The sequence below is a fragment of the Spironucleus salmonicida genome, chromosome 7, assembly GCF_000497125.1.
Source record: "Spironucleus salmonicida strain ATCC 50377 chromosome 7, whole genome shotgun sequence".
Lineage (NCBI taxonomy): Eukaryota > Fornicata > Diplomonadida > Hexamitidae > Spironucleus > Spironucleus salmonicida.
Genome location: NC_090602.1, coordinates 867072 through 891220, shown reverse-complemented (window position 1 = coordinate 891220; position 24149 = coordinate 867072). Strand labels below are relative to the sequence as shown.

Sequence of the window (24149 nt, the reverse complement as noted above, 5' to 3'; positions counted from 1 at the left end):
CCAGTTTTCAGTACCGATTCGTAGACCCCACGTATATACTGTCACACTCCTTCTACCCGAGAATATCCGATTATAATACGCTGACGACCCTGTCCGCAAAGCGGAATGGACACCTTCATCGACCAGATAATCGCGCAGTATGCAGCCCTGGAGTTCTACAAGCCCTCCCAGCACCTGGAGTCTGCACTGGAGCTCCGGCTCGAGACCGCCTACCAGGAGATGCTGCGGATCGCGATCCAGGTGCGCCAGAGCTGCGCCGAGGAGCCAGTCTTCGGGGTGCTGTGCGCCGACTTCACACAGGTCCGGCTCCTGAAGCGTCTCATCTCGGATGATTTCATCGCGGCCGCGGTGGTGAGCTCCAAGGACTCGGCGAGCGCGCGCACGTGCCGTAACGCGCTGATCCCGGTGTTCCAGGACCAGATCCGCGCAGAGGAGATGGCGGACTTCGAGTTCGACGGCGTCTTCTGCTACGAGGTGCCGGGGGACTTTTTCCTGGAGAGCAGGGGCCCGCAGGAGGCCGCCTGGACCGTCAAGGGTCGCTGGCTGATCCAGCTCGGCGCGGCGCCCCAGCAGCCCCCGGCCGGCGTGGAGTGCAAGGCGGCGTGGCAGGGGGGCGAGTGAGCGAGGCCGTGGTTCCCACTCCATTTTCACAGTACAAACACGGGACCACGGCCCGAACTGCCTCACATATACAGTTAGAGCCAGTGACAGCTTAATCCGGCGGCCACAATTCGCCCCTTCGGCCCTATTGCGCCACCTGCCAAAATGTACAAGCACCACAAGAAGATGCAGAGACAGCTCACGCAGAGGCTGGGCTTCCAGGACCCCGGCAGGCTGGCCCGCATCGACCCCTTCCCCGCGATCGACATCATCCAGCTCCAGAGCGACCTGCTCCGCGACATGTTCCTTCCCAACAGCAGCCGCATCAGCCTGGCCAGGGCGCCGAGCTTCCTCAACCCCTGCCCCGACAGCGCGGGCTCGGACTGCTTCGGCCCGTGATGAGGCGCGCCGTCTGGAGCGTCGCTGCCAGGAGGTCCAGCGAGCCGCTCCAAAGTCATTCGGCGCTGCAAAATATTTATGCAGCCCATAGTGTCCCGCGCAGTGAAGTAACTTGCACTCACTTTTCAGAGGTTCCTAACGCCCTTCATAGCTCCTGTGAGCGCTTTCTTACCAGAAACTGCCGCCACACGCAGCCTCCAAATCGCTTCACGGAATTTGCTTACCGCACTCTCCAATCTGCGCGCTATCGCCAGCCCACACGTCCCGAAAGCCGCGCCCCTTGTCGTCCCTGATTTCCCCTTCGTAGCTAGCCAGAAGATGCACAACTTCGGCGTGCCCGTGCTTACTCGCGTGCATCAGGGCCGTACGTCCGTCGTCATCGACCATGCGGGCTTCGGGCAGGCAAAGCTAGCAGATACCTAGACAGCCGCAGCTAGCGTGTATCATCAGCGCAGTGCGCCCCTGACGTGTCTACAAGCCTAATCCTCCTAGCAGAAGCGCGGCCTGACAATCTGTACGCGCTGCCATCAGAGGTGTCTTACCGCCGACGAAACGCCTGGCAAACTTTGCCCCTAACCGCTACACTATCTCAATTTCATTCATCTTTATTGCTTCGAAAAGCTCCTCTGGAACTGATACCGATGTTGATTACGGTTCAGGTGCTGGAAGTAATATTTTGTGAGTAATATCGTTATTGGCGCGTTCTTAATAGCTAATGGCAGGTTAATGCTATGTGTCGCGCACAGTTTCATCGTTAATACGAAACTGATCGCTAGTGTGCTCAATGAGGCCGCAACCCATTTTGAATAGATTTCTATAATATCAATAATGAATTATATTAATAAAGTAATATAAAAATTTCTCTTAGTTTATATGATGGAATTAAATGGTAATTATTGAAATTATGATATTTGAAACCATAAACACTTATTTCACTGCCAAAACCTTATAGCCTCCTTATATGAAACTCTGTTCAGTTATTTCAACATCTTGTAGCGATTAGCTTATTTCTCCTACTTGCACTTAAAGATAAACGCCTGAATATCCTTCTGCTATTAAATCTAATCCTCCCGTAGTTAGTCTTTCTCAGAAATAGTATTGTTTTAAAGAGTAGTAATTTCAGAGTGAATTTTTATTTAATTTTATAATTCTTAAAGGGTTTCGTGTAACGCTTTTACGTCTTAAATCACGTCTTAGTGGTCTAAAAGATGGCGTATAAGGGAAGTTTGTTTATTTATTACCTTTAATTTCTTAGATTTTGCCAGATATTCTGCTTCTAGTGTTATTATTAAGTTTTCATGTTCATTTTTTATTTAAAGTGATTTTATGGATTATTATGTTTATAATATTTACTGTTAACTTATCTAGGACTCTTCTTTGAGTGCTAAAATTGTTTTTAATATTGAGTTCTTTTTCTCGATCATTTTCTAGATTTATTTTGCAAGTTAAATATTTTCGTCAGCTAGTTAGGCTTTCTACATTTTAGAATTTTTATTTTTATTTTAAATTATAATACATAATAATATTAATTTTATATTCTTAATATTATTATTTATAATAAAAAAAGTGGATCAATTGCTATTTGATGCTGCTTATATACACTAATAAGTAATTAACTGCTATAAACTGTTAAATCTTAAAATAGTTTGTTGAGTACTTATAAAAACAAATTATATTTAATATAATAATATAACTTATTTAATTTAAACATTTACAGCTAATACATTATATTACACTAATTATTAAAATATATTTAAATCAACATTACCTCTAAAACCAAAAAATAAAACTAAACGATATTAAATGATATAAAAATCATAATAATTGCCTTTTCATTTTCGTTCCAGTCCGCATCAAAAATGGGCAATACCTCTTCAGTTTTGAAGAATGCGAAAACAGACCTCAGATTTCTCATCCTCGGCCTCGATAATGCTGGTAAAACGACAATTTTGAAGGCTATCTCAAACGAGGATCCTACCATAACTTAGCCAACGCAGGGCCTAAATGCCAAAACGGTCGCTTTTGGGAAGTCGAAGCTTTAGTGCTACGACGTCGGCGGGCAGCAATCTGTCAGATAGTACTGGAAACACTATTTTAAGAACACGAACTGTCTAGTTTTCGTTGTAGACGCCGCTGATGCGAACAGGCTGGAGGAGGTCTCCGTAGAGCTCAACATTTGCGCGGAATCTGAAGAACTCGTGAACGTTCCAATTTTGGTTTTCAGCAATAAATCGGATATTCCAACGGCGCTAACTGCCGCAGAAATTGCGTAAAAGTTGCAGTTGACAAATCTTAGGGGGCACAAATGGCAGATTTAGGAGTGTTCTGCGTTGAATGGCACCGGAATTGACGAGGGTTTTTAGTGGGCGGTTAGCTAGGTTTGACTGATGTTTTTATTTGCTAAATGCGCTGTCGCGTAGTTTCTTAATTTTTTGAGGTTGGTGGGTTAATTGTGTTGTTTTCTGGCAAATAAAATAAAAATATTAATATTAATATTAATATATATAAGGATATTAATATAAATATATTGATCTATATATATTAATATATTAATATATTAATATATTAATATATTAATATATTTATATTTATATTTATATTTATATTTATATTTATATTTATATTTATATTTATATTTATATTTATATTATATTTATATTTATATTTATATTTATATTTATATTTATATTTATATTTATATTTATATTTATATTTATATTTATATTTATATTTATATTTATATTTATATTTATATTTATATTTATATTATATTTATATTTATATTTATATTTATATTTATATTTATATTTATATTTATATTTATATTTATATTTATATTTATATTTATATTTATATTTATATTTATATTTATATTTATATTTATATTTATATTTATATTTATATTTATATTTATATTTATATTTATATTTATATTTATATTTATATTTATATTTATATTAATACTTTATTAAACCTGATACTAGAGCTTCTAGCGTGTCATCCTTATAAACTTCTCCTTATTGCTACATAAACTAGTCCAAACGATATCAATTTGTTACTATAAATGTATTTTTAGCTTTCGCATTACAAAAAATTGATTCGTTGCAAATGGTAAATTATTAAACGTAATGCGTTCACTTAATTATTGTATAGGAAATATACCAATATAAATTTTAATTTTTTTAAATAAATAAGCGAATTGAGCTGAAAATCAAATTAGTATATTAGGATAAAAATTAGCTATTTTTCACGCTATAAAACAAGATAATCATTCCATAGGGTTTTTCTTCGTTTGCACCAAGTATAATAGGCTGAAGTGGGTGGCGATAATACACATATGCTGAACGTAAACCCGACCGCGCCACTCGCCGCCTTCGGGCGTTGGCGAACATATCGGGCGGCCTTCCCGCTTCGCGCCCCCACTCCAAAATGCCCAAGGACGTTATCGTACCGGCTGTGTTCCTCAACAACATCTTCCAGGCCCACCAGGTCGAGATCGTCATGCCGCGGAAGCAGAAGCCGCCCCGCGTGCCGTCCCCGCCGCTGTCCCCCACCTCGCGCGCCCTGCTCGAGTCGTTCGGCCTGCAGCGCGTGGAGCCCTCGGCGGACCGCATGCAGATCCCGGCCTACCTGACCCCCGAGGCGGTAGACGCTGCCAGCCGCGCCCTGGAGGCCGAGGCCGCGGAGGACCGCCTGCTGGGGCTCTACGCCCAGTTCTACGCCTCGCCCCAGCTGCTCCCCGCCCTCAACGAGGTGCTGCCGGCGGAGCTGCACTTCGCGCCCTACCAGGACTTCCTCAACGCGCCGGCCATGCAGTGCAGCGGCGCGACGAAGCGCCTGCAGCTCTCGCCCCCGGACGCGCGCCTCCTGGACGACAACGTGCAGCGCCTCCTCTACCGCGGCTTCCCCCCGCAGCCCACGGCCCACCCGGTGCGCTTCTGCACCAGCTACGCCCGCGCCGCTTGTCGTGGCTTCCGCACGGCGGGCCCCCAGCACCCGCGGGCCTGCAAGATCTCCCAGGTGTCCTCCGCCTTCGACCAGGAGGAGTACGAGCAGGTGGCCGCACAATTCGGGCTGTCGAACCAGTCCCGCTTCACCGACGAGTTCAAGGTGGAGGTCAGCAAGAAGTTCCTGGGGCTGGTGAAGGACGGCCCCAACCTGTACCGCTTCAAGAACATCATGCAGGAGTACGAGAACGGCAGCATCAACCAGGAGCTGCTGCAGTTCTGCTTCACGATGATCTTCTTCGGCCAGCTCGAGGCCATCTACTACTTCCAGCTTATGCAGAAGAACGGCATCCTCGACCCCCGCGGCGACAACTTCGGCTGGCCGGCGTGCTACCCCGTGGACGACGAAGTGGGCGCCATCGTGCACATCATCCAGCGCGTGGAGGCCTACTACCAGCAGGGCCTGCAGAAGCGCGGCGGCCTCATCCAGGAGCTCTACACCGAGGTGTTCGCGGTCCAGCGCAAGGCCTATGAGGCCTCGATCAACAAGTTCAGCGGCATCAAGATCATCAAGGGCGACGTCAAGGCCGTCGGCGACCAGGTGGAGGTCAAGGTCCAGCACCAGAACGGCTTCAGCTTCGTCAAGGTCCCCCGCGGCATGTACGAGGCTGGGGCGAGCGCCCAGGTCCACACCGCGCATTTCAAGACGCTCTACCAGCACATCAGCGACCAGATCCAGCTCAAGCAGCGCCCCAAGAAGGCCAGCACCCAGCCGTCTGCCGCGGCGCCGCAGCCGTCCCAGAGTGAGGAGCCGTCCCAGGGGCGCCACCTCCTCACCGCCCCCAAGCTGGCGAGCAGGGTGGACGCCTCGTACCACATCCTCCAGCTCGTCAAGGCGGGGAAGCTGAGCAAGCTCACCGTGTTCGACCTGGACAGCTTCTTCCAGCTGATGATCTGCCTCAGCGCCAACCTCCACCTCGGCTACCCCAGCTTCAGCTTCCAGGAGTACAACCAGAAGTGCGGCTTCGGCCTCCAGCTCGCCATCCAGCGCAGCCCCTGCTCCCACTTCCTCGCCGCCTTCCGGATGTTCTTTGGCGCCCAGATGGAGTCCGCCGCCACCGCCCAGTCCCTGCACCGGCTCATCGACGTCGCTGTCCCGGCGTTCGACTCCCAGCGGCTCGAGGTGCTGAACTTCATCGAGGCGCGCATCGACACCAACTTCGGCGTGCGGGGCGACCAGCGGCACCTTCTCGAGTGCGGGGAGTCCTGCCACCACTGCACCTGCGACTACCTGGGCGTGTACTGCACCGGGAGGTGCGGCGGGGAGCTGGACCTGGACGTCGTGAACGAGTTCCGCGGGCTGCTGCTGTGCCCGGACATCTTCAACTACCGCACCGCGACCCTCAAGGCCGGCGTCTTCGTACAGAATAGGAACGCGCTGCTCGCCCCGGCGGCCCAGCTGAACTATGACCTGCAGGTGCTCTAGGCGGCCGAGCTGATCACCCGCGGCAGCTTCGACAACTACCACCGCCGCATGCGCTTCGAGATGGGGCTGCTCTTCGCGGGCTACTTCTCGCCGCGCGGGGTCAACATCACCCACCTCCGCCAGCGGGAGGGCTCCAAGTTCAGCGGCTGCTGCGAGGTGCTCCGCAACGCCGCCACCACCGCGAACGTCATCGAGCGCCACCAGTTCGACGAGCAGAGCGCGGAGGACATAGTGGCGGAGCTGGTCACCGCGAGCTTCGGGATGGACTACCTGGTGCTCCCTTGCAACGGCGGCCCCAACTACCCGCTGTCCACGCTCTTAGCCCCTGAGCCGGAGAGCCTCGTGCTCAGCAACCTCGCCAGCACCGAGGAGATCAAGCACATCCAGCAGCTCGACATCGTCGACAAGGAGCCGTTCCAGTTCCCGCCCATCGTGACCGACGACGACTACGAGCCGGAGGTCGACTTCTCGGTCCTGAAGAAGGACCAGAACATCATCAAGCTCAAGACGGTGACGCAGAACTACAAGATCCTCCCCGACGACATGTTCAAGATGCACCAGAAGCAGCACCCGGAGCTCTTCGACACCGGCGTCTTCCAGCACGAGCCCTACCGCACCCCGCAGAACTTCAACGAGACCCGCCAGCTGGCGAACTCCGTGCTCAACCGCGGGCGCTACTTCACGATTCCCTTCGGCTCGGAGGCGCAGCACGTGGCGAACGACGTCGTGCTCGACACCGACCTGGAGGACAACTTCACGCGCAAGACGGCCCTCAGCACCATCAAGTCTCAGTACCTCAAGTTCTCCACGCCCACCGGCGCCGAGGCCCGCGTGTGCCATATCGAGGAGGAGCAGCTGTGCTTCGGCCTCTTCAACCTGCGCACCAACCAGGTCCTCAAGCTCCTGGTCGCCTGGATGTGCGTCTACACGCCCTCGCTGATCAAGTTCCTGCGGCTCGCGCTCCACGAGAACGTGGCGCTGGCCTCCTTGATGGGCGCCCAGCACCTGCGCTACCGCCAGAACTTCGACCAGCGCCAGGAGCGCATGAACAACTACTTCTACCAGGGCGAGTACAAGACCTACGAGGACGACGACCCGCGGGCCCCGAGCGACGCCTTCTCCGAGGAGTTCGACCGCGAGGTCCTGGCCGTCGCCCGGCAGTACGCGGCCGCGGATACCGAGGCGGCGGCGCCCCCCTGGGTCGAGCACCCCACCTACGCGCCGGTGTCGCTGGCGAGCAGCCAGTTCCAGCTGCCCAGCATGCCGCAGGTCCTCCAGCTGCACCTGACACAGGTCTACGGCTCGGGCAAGATCCTCACCGAGATGGCGCGCTGCCCCGTCATCACGATCCCCATCATCGTGCGCACCCTCCAGAAGCAGGTCTTCCTCAACAGCTGCGCCGAGCAGCGCGCTGCCATAGCGTGGCGCCTGCTCTACCCGGAGTCCTACTACAAGTCCATCGACCACGCCACGATCTGCCTAGCGGGATTCGATAAGAAGTTCATGCAAAACAAGGTCTTCCAGGCCGACTTCGAGCGCAGGCGGCATGACATGCAGGGGTGTGTGAACCCGAACCAGCTCGACTGCTTCAACGACGTCAGCCTGCCCAAGATCTTCGAGGTCGTGTACTCCCGGCGCTTCAAGCTCAAGCCCGACATCTGCTACGAGCACCGCCTCCGCAAGCTGCAGGCCTTCGTGCCGCCCAGCGCCTTCAACTGGAAGTTCAAGATGACCTTCGAGGACCTCCAGCACGAGCTGCTCCGCCACTACCGCCACTCGCCCGAGAGTGCCAAGCAGCTCATGCAGCTCACCCGGCGCATCGGTGCCCAGTGCACCCAGCAGTTCGACCCCTACAGCAACGACTACAAGCAGGCCCTGCTGCAGAAGGCAGAGCTCAGCGCCTCCTAGAAGACCATATTCGGCCAGTTTCCCGCGGCCAACGTCTGCGTGCTTACGGACCTAATCGCGCACGCCCTCGATTTCCAGCCCTTGGGCCAGCCTCCAGTGCCGGACGCGGCCGAGGAGGAGGATAACTTCTACCTCGAGGCCTTCCTGTCCGACCTCCAGAAGACGCCGTCCTTCCAGATTAACGACGCCGCGAAGCAGCTGTACTCGGAGGCCGACGAGAAGAGCCTTTTCGACTGCCTCAAATAGGTCAGCTTCGACTCCGGCGAGATGGGGCTCTTCTACCGCGGTCAGCTCGAGAAGCTGCTCGAGAGCAACATGTACATCAGCAGTGCCTTCGCCGGCAGCGACATCAAGAACCTGGACAACGTCTACACGCGGTATCGCCCGCTCTCGCTCCCCAGTGTCACCGTCCGCAGCCTCTTCATGCTCCGCACCGTGCTGTTCAACGAGAAGTTCGACGCGGCCAGCATCGCCAGCATGATGGCGCCCGGCGTCTCGTACGCGGCCTACCGCGCTTTCATCGTTGGGCAGAAGGCCGCCCAGCAGGCCCTCCTCTTCGAGCAACTCGCGAGCCAGAAGGCGGTGTTCCAGGTCGAGATAGCGGCCTTCCAGCTGGAGTGTGTCAAGAAGGCCGTGTTCGACGACTTCTTCGCCCCGCTCCTCTGCGAGCAGGCCCACCTCAAGACGGCCTTCCTGGACAACGAGCAGTTCTTCTCGCTGAAGCTGCTGCACATCATCCTCACGCGCCTCGAGTTCTCGCTCCTCATCCTGGAGAAGACCTCGGACCTCACGCGCCAGTCCGCGGTCTGCGGCACGCGGTTCCAGCACAACATCCCCTACTCGTACAACGTGCAGCTGAACACCGGCTGCAGCGTGTTCGGCAGCGACGTCAAGGCCCACCTCGAGCAGCAGACCCGCGGCCGCATATGCGACACGGTGCCCGCCCAGGTGTCCCAGCGGATCTTCTACGGCCACCAGCCCTACATCAACCTCCAGAACACGGTCAACGACAACGCCCAGGGCTGCAAGTGCGGCCAGCTCAAGTGCGCCTTCTGCGGCGGCATCGGGGCGGGCTACAACGGCGGCCTCAGCGGCTCCATCAACATCAAGTACACCACGCCCGTCGATCTGAACTGCAGTCTGGCCAACGGGGCCTTCCCGGCGAAGACGCGCGTGCTCTACGACGCCCAGCAGATCACCGACGGCGGGCTCCTGCTGAACGACGTGGAGCCGGCGTGCTCCCTGCTGTACCGCCTCGCCCCGGTGATCCCGTGCTACAAGTTCGTGACGACCATCTTCAGCTCGGAGGATGACTTCAAGCAGCTGCGCAAGATGCGGCGGGGCTCCAAGAGCGAGACCAGCAGCGAGAATGACTGCGACGACGAGCAGTTCATCGCTAAGAAGCTGGAGCCTCCGCCCAAGCAGGCCCACCTGGAGTACTTCCCGGCCGACTACGGGGCCCGCCTGTGCGACGTGGTGACCCTCCCGCCCCCGCTGCCCTTCTTCCACAACGCGCGCCGCACGACCCCGATGGAGCTGAAGATGGCCGAGCTGGACTATGGGGGCCTGCCCGTGCAGCGGCCGATCGAGCAGAGACTGGACTTCTCGCTGCACCAGCACCTCAACCACTTCAGCCAGGTCCTGGCCCCCGACGACGTGGTCTTCTGCCACCTCAACGCCGAGATCCCCGACTTCGACGAGTTCCAGGTCCGCAACATCATTCTGAAGCCCCAGCGGCAGGCGGCGGGGTCCGAGGAGCTCTTCGCGCTCTTCCACCAGATCTTCGCCTCCAAGGACGACGAGCTCACGACCGAGGTCTACGCCGTGCTGGGCATCTACGCGTACCCCTTCCTGTCCCTCAAGAAGCACCTGCTCACCCTCGCGAAGCGCGTCGAGGGCCTGAGCCAGAAGCTGCTCAACCACCACTTCGACGCCGCCAACCTCGCGCTCTTCCGCTCCTCCAAGTCCACGCCCGGCAACCTCGTGTCCGTGCTCTTCGCGACCTTCGCGATGTTCTGCGAGCGCAACGGCCTCGGCGTCGCCCCCTTCCAGTTCGACCGCAGCTTCGTGGCCTTCCTGGCCGATAACCAGGAGGAGGTGTACTTCTGCGAGAACTACGCCGGCTTCCTCAACATCAGCGGGCTCAAGTGACGTTATTTTTCACTCCGGGCCGTCAAAACTCCGAGGCGTACGACGCGTTCGCGATGTCCTGCAGCCGCACGCCCCGGGACAGCTTGTCCGCCGGTGCCTCCCGGGGCGTGCAACGAGGTGGGTCCTGCTGCGTCGCGGCCATAGGGTCGTCTGTGAACCACTTCAAGAGCTGGTAGCGAGGCCTGCATTAATCAGCTAATACTTGCTATACTCATGTAAGTGAATTTTTCTGGTGCAGACTAACTGCCCAAAACGCTTCATCTTCTCCATTTTGCTCAAAAACTAAAATCACTATTATACGCCCGAGAGCATTATTGGGCGAAACCGCGAAACTGCCGCATTCGACCTAATCGTCAGGCGCCAGCGGCCTCCAGAATCAAGTCCCGGACGAGGAGCGCTATGCGGAGCGCGCGGTCCTCGTTACCCGTTTTTCCCACGCCGACGAGTACCGCGAACTGGTATTTCGCGTCTGCGACAACGAGCAGCTTCGGGAAATCTGCTACCTGCAAATTGGAAAACTTGACGTGTTCAGGCCCGTTGTCGGCCTTGAAGTACGTGTTACCGCCCAGCTTTATTGATGCCTGGACCCTGAGCTGCGCAAGCGAAAATGCCGTGCCGATTTGAATATCGGGCGTCTGCAGCGGTGAGAACGCGCTCAATTTCGGGGTTACAAACCCAATTCCGGTTACACTGTTCCCGTAGACGCTAAAAAGGAGCTGAAACCACTCCGCGGAGACAGTGGGGTTGTCGAGCATTTGTCATGTAAAGTGTATATTAGTATATAATAATATGTTAATGTAAAATTATTTGCACCACTCCACTTTAAAAATTTATTTTTATTAATATTATACTATAATATAAGTAATTATTTTCAGTAAAATGGAAAACCAAAACGAGCTGGAGCTGGAGAGCAGCCGGTTCTAGTTCCAGAAAACTACCAGCCTCAAGCCGCTACGCAACCACCTCACGCTACCGTACCCGACGCTTATTTTGACAAATTATTCGCTGAAAAATGCGCTTACGCAGTACATCGCCAGAGTGACGCAAACGCGCAGGCAGCACATCCGCTACGTCCAGCTGAAGGCGGCGCGGCTAAAACTGTCCCAAAACGTCTAAAAACTCTAAACACTCTAAAAACCCCATTTTTGCATCATCGAAATCCAGTCGTTCTTCGCGGTAAATCTTCATCAGCTCAAGTCGTAGATTTTTAAGTATCTCTTCATTTTCAAATCGGCTGCACTATTTAACTACTATGAAGTGCTCTTTTCGGCGCATTTCACGTGCACGCACTTGGGAATATTCGTGGCAAAAATTCCGCCAAACGTGAGAATTCAGGAGGGCGACTTTTATGGGAAAATAGAGACCTCTCTAGAGACAAAAACTACGTAAGTCATACACCAATGAGCTCAGAGCAGCCCGAGCGCTTTTGCGGACTCCAGCGCGAAGTCGTTGAGGGCAGAGGCTGCTTAGGTGAGAATTTGAGCATGAATTTGGTCCAGGGAAGGGGAGGTTAAAAACTGGATTACCTGCGATTTTACCTCATTCTGGAATTCGGACTTGCTGGCTTTAGCCGCGAAAAACACGTCTTTGAGGGCTTTAAAGTCGTTCATTTTAAAAATATTATGTGATTATTAATATATAATAATGTATATATATTTTCCGTTCCTTTATCAAATGTCCATGGTCGCATTCATTAAGCGCGTTCCTGAAAACGTCTCGGTGGGGGAGATAAAGGCGGCACTGGCGCCAGTGCAACTGACGTCTGTTAAAATCTTATCTGATTATAACGCTGAAATTGGTTTCTAAGCTAAAGATTTCGTTAGTTTGGTGTAAGCGTTTCCTACTCTCAAATTAGTGGTACTTGGCTAAGAGCTTCGTTTAGAGCTTCCTAAGGATTCCTCAAAAACTGTTGTGCTGAATAGAATTCCAGCTTTTGTTTCACAGGACGAACTTTAAATATATACTAATGAGTATTTAATACACCATAAGTATTAACCGTCGTTTGTTAATATTTTCATGTCTAAGTCTCGAACACAGTCTGCTAATTGTATTTTTCCAAGTGAAAATGATGCTAAATTAGGGCTTTCTCTTCTTTTTCCAGTAGATTTTTCTAACTTCTTAATGTCGAGAATTGGAAGAAATTATCTTAATATTATAGAAACTGCTGAAGCTGACGCAAGAAATGGTAAAGTATCTGATAATGAGGTTTTCCAGCTCGTTGCAAGAGGGTATGATTAGAAAATCGTAGAGTCAAACCAGGTTTAGGTCCCGACTAAAAAAGACACATATATTGATCATAATGTATAATAACATTCTTATTAGAAATAAAAAATAAATATTGCTGGGGCTGTTTAGCTTAATAATGTTATATAGAATGTGCAGTAAAAATAATAATAAGTTGAGAAGAAACAGATACCCTAGTAAGCTAGTTTAAACAGTGTTGTTTTAACAAATTTAGCTAAAATCACGTCTATTAACGAAATATTCGAAACCTTTAGCATTTTTGGTGAAATTCGCGAAATCACTCCTAGATACAACGGCTTCGTAGTTTTCTTCAAAAATGTTGTAAGCGTGCAGAAATTGGTTTAAAATGACGTTAAAATCGTAATTTAAGGGTGTGTAGTTAAGATTTAGAATCACGTTATCCAGTCAGAAACGTGAATAATTTTGTATAATTATCGTATATTTTCATCATTATTTTCATCATTATTATATACTAACTATATACAATTTCACTCCACCAAAATGACCGTAGATCTGCGCCTCCTCGACTCAGTGCAGTTCGCCACTATCCCGCCAGTGGAAAAGTTTTACCTTTCCAATCATGAAAAAATCGCTCTGCCGCTGAATCTCACCCACAATGCGATTCCCGCGCACCCCGACAACGCGCCAACGGACCACCGGAAGCTCCTCTTCGTAGCGCCTAATTTGGTCTCAATTTTCAAGTCGTTCCAGACGGCGCTGCTGCACGGCAGCGACGTCACTTTGGTCCTAAACAGCTCGGCGTTCACGCCCGCGCCGCGCGGGAAGACGCGTTTTACGACGAAAACGCCCAAAAATGTCACGATTTTCCCTCTTCACGGAAAGACAAAAATCAAGCTGTTCGCTGGCGGGGAACTGCGCGAAAATGGCATTCTGGACGTCAGCGGCAGCATTTACGGCATTTAAAACTGCTGCGATTTCGAAATTGAGGTCGATAAAGAGGTCCTGGTTGGAATGGAATGGAGGAGCGAAAAATCGAATTCAAAATTGAACTAGGCTATTTAGTATATTCGTCAATTTTTCAAGTGATCAGAATTTTAATCACACGCAAAATATCATTCAGTGACGGCAATAAGGCCGTTCGACGGTTCCTACGATCCGGAGGTATTTTCCACTTATTTGACGCTGGTGGGTTTTTTCTTGCCGTAAAGCAGTTTGTTCTCCGTCCTTAAAAACGGAACTGCCCTGAGCAGGTTGTTGTATAAAAACACGCCTGCGCAGACTAGAACGAAGCCTCCAATTCGTGTCAGTGTGGAGCGTATTTCCCACGTCTCCCAGCCCACGGCGAGAGACATCGCCCAGACTAAAATAGTCCTGCACGCGTCGAACGTCGATCGTGTTGCTGCAGAAACCCTCCTTGTGACCTCCATGCCGCAATAGTTCAGCCCCATCGTGGCGAACATGTAGCCGATTAGGATTGCGATTTCGGAAGGAGACTACCGTATCTAAAACGCCCAGGCATTGACGTCGTCAAAGACTTCGTTTGAAGAAGAAAATGGGTTAATTTGTGAGTTGAAAATAGGCAATAATATGGCGTAAAGCAAGATACCCCATGCACCCTCATTTCCAACGCCCAGGAAGCATGTTAACTGAATTTTACGCAAGAAAATTTCCTGTGAGATCACGAACATTGCAGAAAAAATACAACCGATAATCGTTAGTGCACTGCCCAGTAATGGGTTCAGTGCCTGACTTTGAGTAGAATCAAACAGAACCGACGAAAGTGTACTTATCATCGCCCCTGTAAATAATATTATCAAGCCGAGTATTTGTGGAAGATCGAATTTCTAACGGAAGTCTCGCCAAATCATTGCTGAGAACATCGCGACAAAAATTATTCTCACGTTTCTCAGAATTTAGTAAACAGATGGATCTGAATAAAACAGTCCAACGTTGTACAGAGTAGAACCTGCAGTATCGCACATGGTTGGGATGAGGAAAAGAAATACGTGCGGAAAAAACTTGTAATATGATTTTCCTTCTTTGAGGGGTTCCTTGGCAACGTTTCTTTGGACTCTAATAAACTCTATGATATAGTGGACAATTAAATTAAAAAATTATCCACCGAACATAAACAGAGTTTACACGTAAGGGTGGTTGAACTGGATGGGAGGACAACCTTCACATGGGGCAATAGTAAACTATTGCATGCCCTTTGCTGATAGTGTGGAAGTGGCTCCAAAGCAAAGCATGCCTATAATGACGAACCAGGCTCTAGAGGGGATGACTGCCATTTTAAATTAATTTAAATATATAATCTGGGAAAATATGTTAATATAATGCGTATTAGATCGGTTTCCTAACTATACAATAATAGAAATTATAGAATGGTATTTAATATATTGGGTTTATCTATATAATTCGTATACGACTTCAAATATACGTATTAGGGAGGGATAAACATATTATTATTATCTAATGTAACTTTTATTATTATTATTATTATCGTATAAATTAAATTTGATTTCAACAATGTGATTAATTTGATTTATCTTAACACTAGTATATCATACATATAGTAAGTAAAAATAACTTGCAAAACTTATATTATACAGCAGTATAATCATAATCTTAATAATACATCACATCATTTTATCGAATAAGTTCTTTAAATCGATTAGATCAGGAAATTATTAACCTTCAGTGTAAACATTTAAAGTTTTAGACTGTTTCTTCATGCAAAAAATAGAATAATTTTCAGGTAATTTGGACTCAATTTTAGTCATTCTGTGACCTCTAAAAGTCACTGAACCGTCTTAATTCGAGATTTTATTAATATCAAATTAACCTTCATGGCTTAAGCAAATTGGTAAAATGTTCATTTTCCCTTACGCTTTTATATATTATTTTATGCATTAATATGATTATAAATTTAAATTAGAAATAATTTTCCATTCCTTTGTCATGACTACCTCTGAAAACGTAATGAGAAAGATCAGAATCGAAAAACTCATCGTACATACCTGTATCGGTGGTGAAACCGACTAACTTACTAAGGCCACTAAGGTTCTTACTCAGCTCACCGGTCAGGCTCCTTCTTTCGGTAAGTCTCGTCTTACTGTCAGACAGTTTGGTATCCGTCGTGGACAGAAGATCTCCGCTTACGTTACTGTTCGTGGTGATAAGGCTCTTGATATCCTCGAGCGTGCTCTCCGTGTTAAGGCTTATGAACTTCCCCAGGCTTGCTTCTCCCCTGAAGGTAACTTCGGTTTTGGTATCACTGAGCATATCGATCTCGGTCTCAAGTATGATCCTTCCGTTGGTATCTATGGTATGGATTTCTACGTTGTCCTCGCTAGACCCGGACTCCGTGTTTCCAAGAGGAAGCACAACTAAACTCGTGTTGGTGCCCCTCACAGAATCTCCTAATAAGACGCCGTTGACTATGTTACTAAGGAGTTCGAAGTCAACGTTGTTGAAAAGTGATCACTAATTTCTAATGAATGCAAGAGTAAGCCCTCCACAAAAGGGGAGACCCTGAGGCAGTGCACAGCGACATGACTTGGAATAGTGTCTAGCAGGCGTTAACTTTATTTTATTTATTTATACCCACTCTCTACTAACGGCTACAATGGATTTCATGGCTTAGGTGGATGCCCAAACAGTCTGCTGCGGACGATTCCCGTACTGGTACCGAAAGGACGCCATCTAGGAAATCACCAACGACGACATAGCGGAGCCCAAGGCGCTCAAGGTGTTCGCGGAGCGTTCGCAGTGACCAAATAACTTACTAAGTCAGCTTCTCAGGTTTTCAGGCTGCTGCTCCAAGCCGCGTGCGCCCTCCGTGTCGTCAGCAAAAAAGCAGTTGCAGTCCCGCAGTGGCAGGATGCCGCGGTGCACCGCCTGCAGCTGTTTGGCCAGCGTTAGGCCCCTGGGGATCACCTCGTCAACCAAGCCCATCACGTATAGGGTTTCCAGCAGCTGCAGCACGGGCTACGCGATGCCGGCGCCAAACTCTAGGGATAGCGCTTCCTGGCCATGGTGCATCTGGCATACTGTGCCATGGGCCACCAGCACATTCAGCGCGCTAAGCCTCGCTCTTACACTCGCGCAGTGGCTGCTTGTCACAAAAATTTTCATTGCGTGTTGTGGGATGCAGCTGAGCAGGAAGCGTCGCCCGCCTGTCGTTCCGGTGCAAGAGGCCTAGACTAGCATTCCTTGGCGATTAGTCTCGTAGCACCGATGAGGCCAAGGGTTCCTCGCATATCAGCCCCCAACGAAAGCATGCGCGCACCAAACCTGGCAAAGTTCGGCCGGGCCTACATGGGCGAGCGTGGGACATTACCGGGCGGGTCCTGGGCAAAGGGCCATTTGGCATGCGGTTATAGTATAGTGGTAAGTATTTGCGCTTGTCACGTGCGAGACCCGGGTTCAATTCCCGGTAACCGCGCATTTTGGCATTTCCAGTGGCAGCGCGCACTTACTGGGCGGAGGGGCACCTACTCCCCACCAGGCACCGGGCGCCGCCGCTCACTCCAGCGCCAGCCGCTCGTACACCTCCAGCGACTCCTCCGAGTCCAGCAGCGCCGCGAAGTCCAGCAGCGCCCTCTCCCGCTGCTCGCGCCCGGCCTGCCCGTCCTCCCGCTGCCGGACCTGGGCCTGCTGCTTCCCGCGCCTCTGCTCGATGCCCCCCTCGGTCGTGAGCCCCGCCGAGCCGAGCATGAGCAGCGAGGACGAGTTCTTCCGGATCTCGTTCTGGTACATTTCGGATGGGGGTGGAGCGGAGGCTAGGGATAGATCCCCTGGCGCCATTGCGTCCGGCCCGGAGTGGGGGCGCATCGCACTGCCCTCAGAAACCGCTGAACCTCACTCCGCGCCCGACGGCCCCAGCAGCACGCGCATGGCCAGGACCAGCTCCTCGGCGTAGTACCGCAGGTTGTTCTGCACGTCCTGGATCTCGTTCTCGTTGTCCGCGGGCTCGACATACTCCGTGGGGCTGCAGCCGAATCTGTCGAACAGCGAGGCGTCGTCGATGAGGTCGTACACGGCCTGCTGGCGGCTGCCGTCGACGCAGAAGAAGGCGTTGGCCGTCGCCATGTCGTCGGGGATCGGAAGGTAGTGCGCGGCCGCCATGCACTTCTGGATGGCCTGCAGGTTCTGGTCCTCCGGTGCCAGGATGATGTACAGGTGGAGCGTCTCGTCCAGGATCTGCAGCAGCTCGATCTCCTGGTCCTCCGTCACGAGGCAGTCGAACACGACCTTCCCGGACACCCGGACCTTCGCGTAGTCTTCGGGGCTCACCACGATCGAGAAGCCCACGCGCTGGCCGAATATGACCAGCTCGCCGCGCTCGTCACTGCTGGCCTGTGGCGCCGCCGGACTAGCAATCTGGATGGCCATCTTGGGCTGCCCGAGTGCTGCCCTGTTGCGCAGGAACTCGGTAATGAACTCCTCGATGTGCTGATGGGCGGCCCCGCCCTCGACGCGGCTGGGGAACAGCTCCTTGCGGTAGGTGCTCTCCGCGCCGAAGTTGAAAACGAAGGCCAGGTCGTCGAAGTGCTCCAGGGAGAACACCGTCTTCATGCTGTTGAAGACGGCCGTAAGGGCGGGGCTGGGCTTGGGGGACTTCACGACGTACCCGACCTGCTTCGACATCAGCACCAGCTGCTCGTCCACGTAGTCGACACAGATGATGGCGGTGTTCCAGCCGAACTTGATGGCGCCGTACTCGGCCTCCGCGGCAATTACGTGCATCTGGGTCATTTCGGCAGGGCGCGCCTGGCGTTCTGCATATATAATACCAAGTTTCCCCGCCTTCCACTTTCCGCGATCAGATTCCCATGATTCTACCTTCTTTGTAGCAGTCCGAGTCTCCGTCGCCCCTACACCCACCAGTCTGTACAGCATGCGCCCCATCAGAGCACATATTGATATTGATATTGATATTGATATTGATATTGATATTGATATTGATATTGATATTGATATTGATATTGATATTGATATTGATATTGATATTGATATTGATATTGATATTGATATTGATATTGATATTGATATTGATATTGATATTGATATTGATATTGATATTGATATTCTTATTAATATTAATATACCTACACATATATATTATTTCGAACCCTCCCTCCCCCTCCCCCATTCCATTACACACATACCAACACTTATATATCCTATATATGACTATTTTTCACCACTCCACATTTCCAAAAATGCAGCTGCACCCGCTCGAAACCGCGCCCCCGGCTACATCCCTGCAGCTCCCGGACTACTTCCCGACCTCCGCAGCGCACGCCCACCCCGGTTTTTCAACGCTGGCAGCGCACCAGCCGCGGCCTCTGACGTACGTCGCGCCGGCGCAGATTTTCGTCGGCGACCGCCAGGTGCGGCCCTACCGCGTGCGCGCGTACGACGAGGCCGAAATAGCGAAATTCCAGCGCCGGAACGCCGAGAACAACCTAAAATACGTCGCGCAGGCGCAGGCTCTGCTGACGATGGAGCGCAGCCAGCAGCGCGCCCCGGAGGTCGTGCAGCAGCAGGTCGGGCGCGCGCCCTGCGCGCCCTTCGACTACCAGACCTCCACGCGGCAGATCGTGGAGGAGCTGCAGATGGACCAGTTCCAGCCGCGTTTCGGGCACGTCAGCGGCCAAATCGGCGTCGCGACAGTCGCCGGAAACGACAAAATCAGCACGCAGGAAATTGCGTTTTTCGAGCCCAAAATTCAGGACGTCATGCGGGACGAAATAATGCAAAATCTCTACAGGGGCACTTTGCAGAAGCAGCTGGATGCGCAAATGCAGCAGAATGGAAATTTTGCGAGTTATCAGTAAAATAACGTATAATAATAGGCTTTTAATGGGTGGAATTAGCAGCCGACTGGAAATGGGAATTGGCAGCAATTTGGATAGCAAAATTAATATGGTGCTGGAAACCAGATTCCGGCGTTTAATTACGGGCAGAATTAGCAGAATTAGCAGGGTAGCAATGCGGTGCAATATAGCTAGTTGTAGTAGCGACAAAATTAGAGCTAATAGCCGTAAATTTAGCAAAATTAGGCTCCTTTGGCACCTCCAATTAGTAATAATGTTGCGAATACCTCTATAGAGTTGGATGTTGATTTCTCAGAAATTGCTTTGAATGAAGATAAAATTAATAAGCATATTGAGTTCAACAAGCAGGCCGCGCGATAGATCGAGGAAATCGATAATATGGTATCTGATGCTAAGAAAATTAATGCTTTCAGTCAAAATAACAGGTCAAAAGACGCTGATTTAGCTCTAGAACATAATTTCTCTATGATATCAAGTGGAATAGACGAGTAGAATGTCTAGAAAAAGCCAAAAAATTCAACTATGTCCTAAATTGACGATTCTCTAAGTGAGTTTAATATTGACAAAATAGTCGCAAAAGTACCACAAAAGCGTCCTGATAGTGTTGTAAGGATACCAAAATAAAGTTCATAAGATGTTATAAAAGGTTTATTAAATGGAGATGAAACTCTAGATTCTACGTTAGACATTTCAATAGAAGCGCCTAAACCTAAACTTCCTAAAAAATAAATTAAAAAATCGCCAGTTAAAGTTGCTAAAAAAGTTGCCAAGGTCGCAAAACCTATGAAAAAATAAATAATTGAGAGCTCAGAGGATGATAGCTTCTTGTAGTAGATTATGAAAAAGGACCATCATAAGGCTGCAAAACGTGCAATAGAAAGTAGCGATGATTTAGGCTTAGGATTTAGTGATTCTGATTTTTGATCGGATACATTATGAGTGATGAATTTTTTGTTAAGTATGGAAATTTATTTAACAAGATAAATATTTAAATTAGAGACTAAGACCAAACTTTATAAAACTACATTTTCACTACAAAGATTTAAATAGGTAGTAACATGATAAACGGAATTTATTTATAAAAACAAAAATTCTCAAATAAGATTAACGATAAGATTTTGATAAAAGATAATGAATAGTGTATTAATAAATTTAAATATATAATTTTAAATTGCTCATGCTGAAAATTAAGCACTTATTGATACGGTTAGATAAAGATTATTAAATTTATAAATAATATTCTGTTAAAACTCGTAGTAATTTAACTAATAGCATATTGATATCATAACACTAAGCAAAATGGATAGAATATAGAAATATCACTTACAATCTTTTAATTATTAAATTTAGCTATGAACTTCAACCAGTTTTAGAAATGAATGAAAAGTTTTTTGATTTGGTGTCCAAAACTTGAACACTTAAAGCGGAATGCATCCATTTTTAAATGTTACGTTACTCTATAGTGAAATATATAACTTACGAAGTTATGTCAAATTTTAGAGATCAAGTTCCAAATTGCAGTTTGTCGCATCTATTCTTTACACTGATGGTGGAATAAATGAGTCCTCCAGCCTTATTTTAGTATTTTCTGCTAGGTTGAGTTCAATAAGGTTATTTAAACCATGAAGAGATATTTACTATAATGAATCTCCACATAAAGCAAGTAATACTGTATCTTTTTTCAGCTCTAAAGGAGTGCTATTATTGGAATGATCAATAGACATTTTAAAGTGCTTTTATTAATATTATGAATAGTTATGTATAAAATATGTATGTCTCAATTATCCTTACCTATAAAAAATATAACTAAACTAGGAAAGATACTAGATATTATTTGAAAATACATACTAGCCACTTATCTTATTTTAATATTATTTCTGGTTGTAAGCTTGATTTAGGTTGATACAATAAAACAATATCAACAATCGATTTGATTAATTTATTAGATGCATATTATTGTGCTTTTAAATTTTATTACTTAATTTTAAATATTTTATTGCATAAACTAATAATTATTGAAGTAGTTGAATTTCTTAAACTTAAAAAATAATTACATTATCTACTGAAGCAGGTTGGTATAAAAATTGTAGCATTAAAATCAGTGGCTAAATATATATCCTTGAAATTACTTTAATGAAAATTTAATTACTCAAAGCATAATCTATGAATATCAATATTGCTAAATAATCTGTTAGTTTACTTTGTTTCAGTTCGCATTATTTTTATGATTTAGTACTATTTTTAATACATATAATTATTTTGGCATGCGGTTATAGTATAGTGGTAAGTATTTGCGCTTGTCACGTGCGAGACCCGGGTTCAATTCCCGGTAACCGCGCATTTTGGCATGTCCAGTGGCAGCGCGCACTTACTGGGCGGAGGGGCACCTACTCCCCACCAGGCACCGGGCGCCGCCGCTCACTCCAGCGCCAGCCGCTCGTACACCTCCAGCGACTCCTCCGAGTCCAGCAGCGCCGCGAAGTCCAGCAGCGCCCTCTCCCGCTGCTCGCGCCCGGCCTGCCCGTCCTCCCGCTGCCGGACCTGGGCCTGCTGCTTCCCGCGCCTCTGCTCGATGCCCCCCTCGGTCGTGAGCCCCGCCGAGCCGAGCATGAGCAGCGAGGACGAGTTCTTCCGGATCTCGTTCTGGTACATTTCGGATGGGGGTGGAGCGGAGGCTCGGGATAGATCCCCTGGCGCCATTGCGTCCGGCCCGGAGTGGGGGCGCATCGCACTGCCCTCAGAAACCGCTGAACCTCACTCCGCGCCCGACGGCCCCAGCAGCACGCGCATGGCCAGGACCAGACGGTTATCACGTATGGTGACTTCGATGGGCGTTGACGTGCAACGGCTGGCTCAGTTTCCGACTCCCAGGACGTACATTTCATTGGCTGGCAAAAGGTGTGCATGCAACATAGCTCGCACAGGAGTGTTGTAGAGTATTTACTCAACCCACCAGCACTCCAGCTCACTCACTCGCACGTACCTTTCTCCCCCTCTTGGCATGTCGCCTCGCTGGAGAGGTTGAACACCTAGCTCACATTAATTTGGATCGCAAGGTCGGTGTGCTTAACGGGAGGTCTGCACGGCGGCGCTTTCCTCGGGGTGAGCTGCGTGGCTGTCTCCGCGGGATCGTCCAGGATCCACTGCTTGAGCTAGTGCTTCCAGCGGATGCGCTTGATGGCCTTTTGGGCAAAAATACTCGTTGGGGCGAATTCGTTGTACTTGGGAGTCTGCGGCTCGGTGGTGGTGGGCGTTTTCTCGGCAGCCAGGTCTGCCCCCATTTTACCAATTGCAATAGTCAGCGAATATCGATAACAATCAGTTACTAAATTTAAGAGCAGGGCCATTTAGCGAATATGCGTATATAAGTTCGCCAGAGTGTAACTGGAGGGAGAATAAATATGGTAGCAACTTACGGTGAGGTAGAACAATCCACATTCCGGGTATTGTATACTGGCGGAGGAATGCAGTTCCGCTGCGCCTACAGCACCTACGCGCAAAGGTAGCTAGATGGCCTTCAGTGCGAGCTGGCGCGGACGTGCGATCGCCCCAGGCCGCATTTTCGGAGTGGGCGGCAAAGCGAGCCACGGCTGCACTGGGTAGCTGGTTTGCGCAGTGTGGGTGGACCATAAGGCGTGTGATGCCGAGGTCCACTGGGGGCTGTGGGACAATTTAGTAGCCGTGCGGCCTCCCCGTGCAAAATAGGTGCAGGAGAATCTGCAGGTGCGAGTATGGAACAAAACGCCATGCCACCTTTCTGGGACATACGGGCCGGGCGAGTTTCGGCTTAGAGTGTGGCTGTGCCTAAAACACTAGGCATATCACCTAGGAAAGTAGCAGCCTCATTTTGCACGTACAGAAATCTCCCACCCCAAACCTTCTAGTTTCCATAAATAGCCACACCTTAAAATGCGCGGTTACCGGGAATTGAACCCGGGTCTCGCACGTGACAAGCGCAAATACTTACCACTATACTATAACCGCATATTAATATAAATCTGCATTTATACCAAATTTATTAATGGAAATAAGGGGATACATATCAGAATTTAGTTATATGTTAGATATTTAATATATATGACTATAATTATAATTATTTAACATACTTTAGGTTATCAATATAATTAACACTCTATTTATTACTAACTCTACTATACTTATGAGAATTGTAAAAATATATAACTTTACAGAATCTTACGAAATGTTTTTAATGTAAGTTTTATTTTATAGATAGGTACCTAATTAATCGAATTTCTCAAATTTAGTATGGTAATCTACATTTACCAAAGATTTGAATATACAACTGATAAAAATTAGAAATAGTAATATATAAAGGAGTATAGCAGAAATTTATATTAATTTCGTAAGAATTTATACAGCATGAGATGTTCATCTTCTCTTGACATTCTCTTAGCTATGTATATTATTCTATGATTATTTATTTATCATAAAACTGAATTATAAGTTATATATTATATTACCAATAAATATGATTCTCTTATAAATATTTATAAATTTTCACTATTATATGCGAATGAATATATATTTAGTGTACCTAAAGTTTAAAGACAAAAACATGGCTAGAACGCGAGAAATCTAGATTTTCTA

The 24149-nt window shown here is 48.7% G+C and overlaps 19 protein-coding genes and 3 non-coding genes across 22 annotated transcripts; 10 read left to right on the top strand and 12 right to left on the bottom strand. All coding sequences in view use genetic code 6, as the record gives it.

Moving 5' to 3' along the window:
* Positions 1 to 105: 105 nt before the first annotated feature.
* Positions 106 to 621, top strand: SS50377_27301 (uncharacterized protein; the record flags this gene model as incomplete). The annotated part of the gene is made up of 1 exon (XM_067911093.1): positions 106 to 621. The coding sequence occupies one exon, from the start codon at positions 106 to 108 to the stop codon at positions 619 to 621; it is 516 nt and encodes a 171-aa protein (XP_067761780.1).
* Positions 622 to 1206: 585 nt separating this feature from the next.
* Positions 1207 to 1800, bottom strand: SS50377_27300 (Ankyrin repeat-containing protein; the record flags this gene model as incomplete). Its single annotated transcript, XM_067911092.1, has 1 exon — positions 1207 to 1800. One exon carries the CDS (start codon positions 1798 to 1800, stop codon positions 1207 to 1209), a length of 594 nt encoding a protein of 197 aa, XP_067761779.1.
* Positions 1801 to 1931: 131 nt separating this feature from the next.
* SS50377_27299 (uncharacterized protein) lies at positions 1932 to 2480 on the bottom strand (the record flags this gene model as incomplete). Its single annotated transcript, XM_067911091.1, has 1 exon — positions 1932 to 2480. One exon carries the CDS (start codon positions 2478 to 2480, stop codon positions 1932 to 1934), a length of 549 nt encoding a protein of 182 aa, XP_067761778.1.
* Positions 2481 to 2858: 378 nt separating this feature from the next.
* On the top strand, positions 2859 to 3383 carry SS50377_27298 (ADP-ribosylation factor like protein 2a; the record flags this gene model as incomplete). The annotated part of the gene is made up of 1 exon (XM_067911090.1): positions 2859 to 3383. One exon carries the CDS (start codon positions 2859 to 2861, stop codon positions 3381 to 3383), a length of 525 nt encoding a protein of 174 aa, XP_067761777.1.
* Positions 3384 to 4428: 1045 nt separating this feature from the next.
* On the top strand, positions 4429 to 10491 carry SS50377_27297 (uncharacterized protein; the record flags this gene model as incomplete). The annotated part of the gene is made up of 1 exon (XM_067911089.1): positions 4429 to 10491. The coding sequence occupies one exon, from the start codon at positions 4429 to 4431 to the stop codon at positions 10489 to 10491; it is 6063 nt and encodes a 2020-aa protein (XP_067761776.1).
* An 879-nt stretch (positions 10492 to 11370) lies between these two features.
* Positions 11371 to 11895, top strand: SS50377_27296 (uncharacterized protein; the record flags this gene model as incomplete). Its single annotated transcript, XM_067911088.1, has 1 exon — positions 11371 to 11895. The coding sequence occupies one exon, from the start codon at positions 11371 to 11373 to the stop codon at positions 11893 to 11895; it is 525 nt and encodes a 174-aa protein (XP_067761775.1).
* Positions 11896 to 12165: 270 nt separating this feature from the next.
* Positions 12166 to 13152, top strand: SS50377_27295 (uncharacterized protein; the record flags this gene model as incomplete). Its single annotated transcript, XM_067911087.1, has 1 exon — positions 12166 to 13152. One exon carries the CDS (start codon positions 12166 to 12168, stop codon positions 13150 to 13152), a length of 987 nt encoding a protein of 328 aa, XP_067761774.1.
* An 84-nt stretch (positions 13153 to 13236) lies between these two features.
* Positions 13237 to 13782, top strand: SS50377_27294 (uncharacterized protein; the record flags this gene model as incomplete). The annotated part of the gene is made up of 1 exon (XM_067911086.1): positions 13237 to 13782. The coding sequence occupies one exon, from the start codon at positions 13237 to 13239 to the stop codon at positions 13780 to 13782; it is 546 nt and encodes a 181-aa protein (XP_067761773.1).
* A 26-nt stretch (positions 13783 to 13808) lies between these two features.
* On the bottom strand, positions 13809 to 14987 carry SS50377_27293 (Transmembrane domain-containing protein; the record flags this gene model as incomplete). The annotated part of the gene is made up of 1 exon (XM_067911085.1): positions 13809 to 14987. One exon carries the CDS (start codon positions 14985 to 14987, stop codon positions 13809 to 13811), a length of 1179 nt encoding a protein of 392 aa, XP_067761772.1.
* A 348-nt stretch (positions 14988 to 15335) lies between these two features.
* Positions 15336 to 15575, bottom strand: SS50377_27292 (uncharacterized protein; the record flags this gene model as incomplete). Its single annotated transcript, XM_067911084.1, has 1 exon — positions 15336 to 15575. The coding sequence occupies one exon, from the start codon at positions 15573 to 15575 to the stop codon at positions 15336 to 15338; it is 240 nt and encodes a 79-aa protein (XP_067761771.1).
* Positions 15576 to 15657: 82 nt separating this feature from the next.
* Positions 15658 to 16179, top strand: SS50377_27291 (Ribosomal protein L5; the record flags this gene model as incomplete). The annotated part of the gene is made up of 1 exon (XM_067911083.1): positions 15658 to 16179. One exon carries the CDS (start codon positions 15658 to 15660, stop codon positions 16177 to 16179), a length of 522 nt encoding a protein of 173 aa, XP_067761770.1.
* Positions 16180 to 16488: 309 nt separating this feature from the next.
* Positions 16489 to 16908, bottom strand: SS50377_27290 (uncharacterized protein; the record flags this gene model as incomplete). The annotated part of the gene is made up of 1 exon (XM_067911082.1): positions 16489 to 16908. One exon carries the CDS (start codon positions 16906 to 16908, stop codon positions 16489 to 16491), a length of 420 nt encoding a protein of 139 aa, XP_067761769.1.
* Positions 16909 to 17071: 163 nt separating this feature from the next.
* SS50377_t20121 lies at positions 17072 to 17143 on the top strand. Its single transcript has one exon. It is a non-coding gene; the product is annotated as a tRNA-Asp (tRNA).
* An 80-nt stretch (positions 17144 to 17223) lies between these two features.
* On the bottom strand, positions 17224 to 17457 carry SS50377_27289 (uncharacterized protein; the record flags this gene model as incomplete). The annotated part of the gene is made up of 1 exon (XM_067911081.1): positions 17224 to 17457. The coding sequence occupies one exon, from the start codon at positions 17455 to 17457 to the stop codon at positions 17224 to 17226; it is 234 nt and encodes a 77-aa protein (XP_067761768.1).
* A 102-nt stretch (positions 17458 to 17559) lies between these two features.
* On the bottom strand, positions 17560 to 18609 carry SS50377_27288 (uncharacterized protein; the record flags this gene model as incomplete). The annotated part of the gene is made up of 1 exon (XM_067911080.1): positions 17560 to 18609. The coding sequence occupies one exon, from the start codon at positions 18607 to 18609 to the stop codon at positions 17560 to 17562; it is 1050 nt and encodes a 349-aa protein (XP_067761767.1).
* A 314-nt stretch (positions 18610 to 18923) lies between these two features.
* SS50377_27287 (uncharacterized protein) lies at positions 18924 to 20465 on the top strand (the record flags this gene model as incomplete). Its single annotated transcript, XM_067911079.1, has 1 exon — positions 18924 to 20465. One exon carries the CDS (start codon positions 18924 to 18926, stop codon positions 20463 to 20465), a length of 1542 nt encoding a protein of 513 aa, XP_067761766.1.
* A 395-nt stretch (positions 20466 to 20860) lies between these two features.
* Positions 20861 to 21265, bottom strand: SS50377_27286 (uncharacterized protein; the record flags this gene model as incomplete). The annotated part of the gene is made up of 1 exon (XM_067911078.1): positions 20861 to 21265. The coding sequence occupies one exon, from the start codon at positions 21263 to 21265 to the stop codon at positions 20861 to 20863; it is 405 nt and encodes a 134-aa protein (XP_067761765.1).
* Positions 21266 to 21807: 542 nt separating this feature from the next.
* Positions 21808 to 21879, top strand: SS50377_t20122. Its single transcript has one exon. It is a non-coding gene; the product is annotated as a tRNA-Asp (tRNA).
* An 80-nt stretch (positions 21880 to 21959) lies between these two features.
* Positions 21960 to 22193, bottom strand: SS50377_27285 (uncharacterized protein; the record flags this gene model as incomplete). Its single annotated transcript, XM_067911077.1, has 1 exon — positions 21960 to 22193. The coding sequence occupies one exon, from the start codon at positions 22191 to 22193 to the stop codon at positions 21960 to 21962; it is 234 nt and encodes a 77-aa protein (XP_067761764.1).
* Positions 22194 to 22510: 317 nt separating this feature from the next.
* Positions 22511 to 22822, bottom strand: SS50377_27284 (uncharacterized protein; the record flags this gene model as incomplete). Its single annotated transcript, XM_067911076.1, has 1 exon — positions 22511 to 22822. The coding sequence occupies one exon, from the start codon at positions 22820 to 22822 to the stop codon at positions 22511 to 22513; it is 312 nt and encodes a 103-aa protein (XP_067761763.1).
* Positions 22823 to 22859: 37 nt separating this feature from the next.
* On the bottom strand, positions 22860 to 23432 carry SS50377_27283 (uncharacterized protein; the record flags this gene model as incomplete). The annotated part of the gene is made up of 1 exon (XM_067911075.1): positions 22860 to 23432. One exon carries the CDS (start codon positions 23430 to 23432, stop codon positions 22860 to 22862), a length of 573 nt encoding a protein of 190 aa, XP_067761762.1.
* A 21-nt stretch (positions 23433 to 23453) lies between these two features.
* SS50377_t20112 lies at positions 23454 to 23525 on the bottom strand. Its single transcript has one exon. It is a non-coding gene; the product is annotated as a tRNA-Asp (tRNA).
* Between the last annotated feature and the right edge of the window lie 624 nt (positions 23526 to 24149).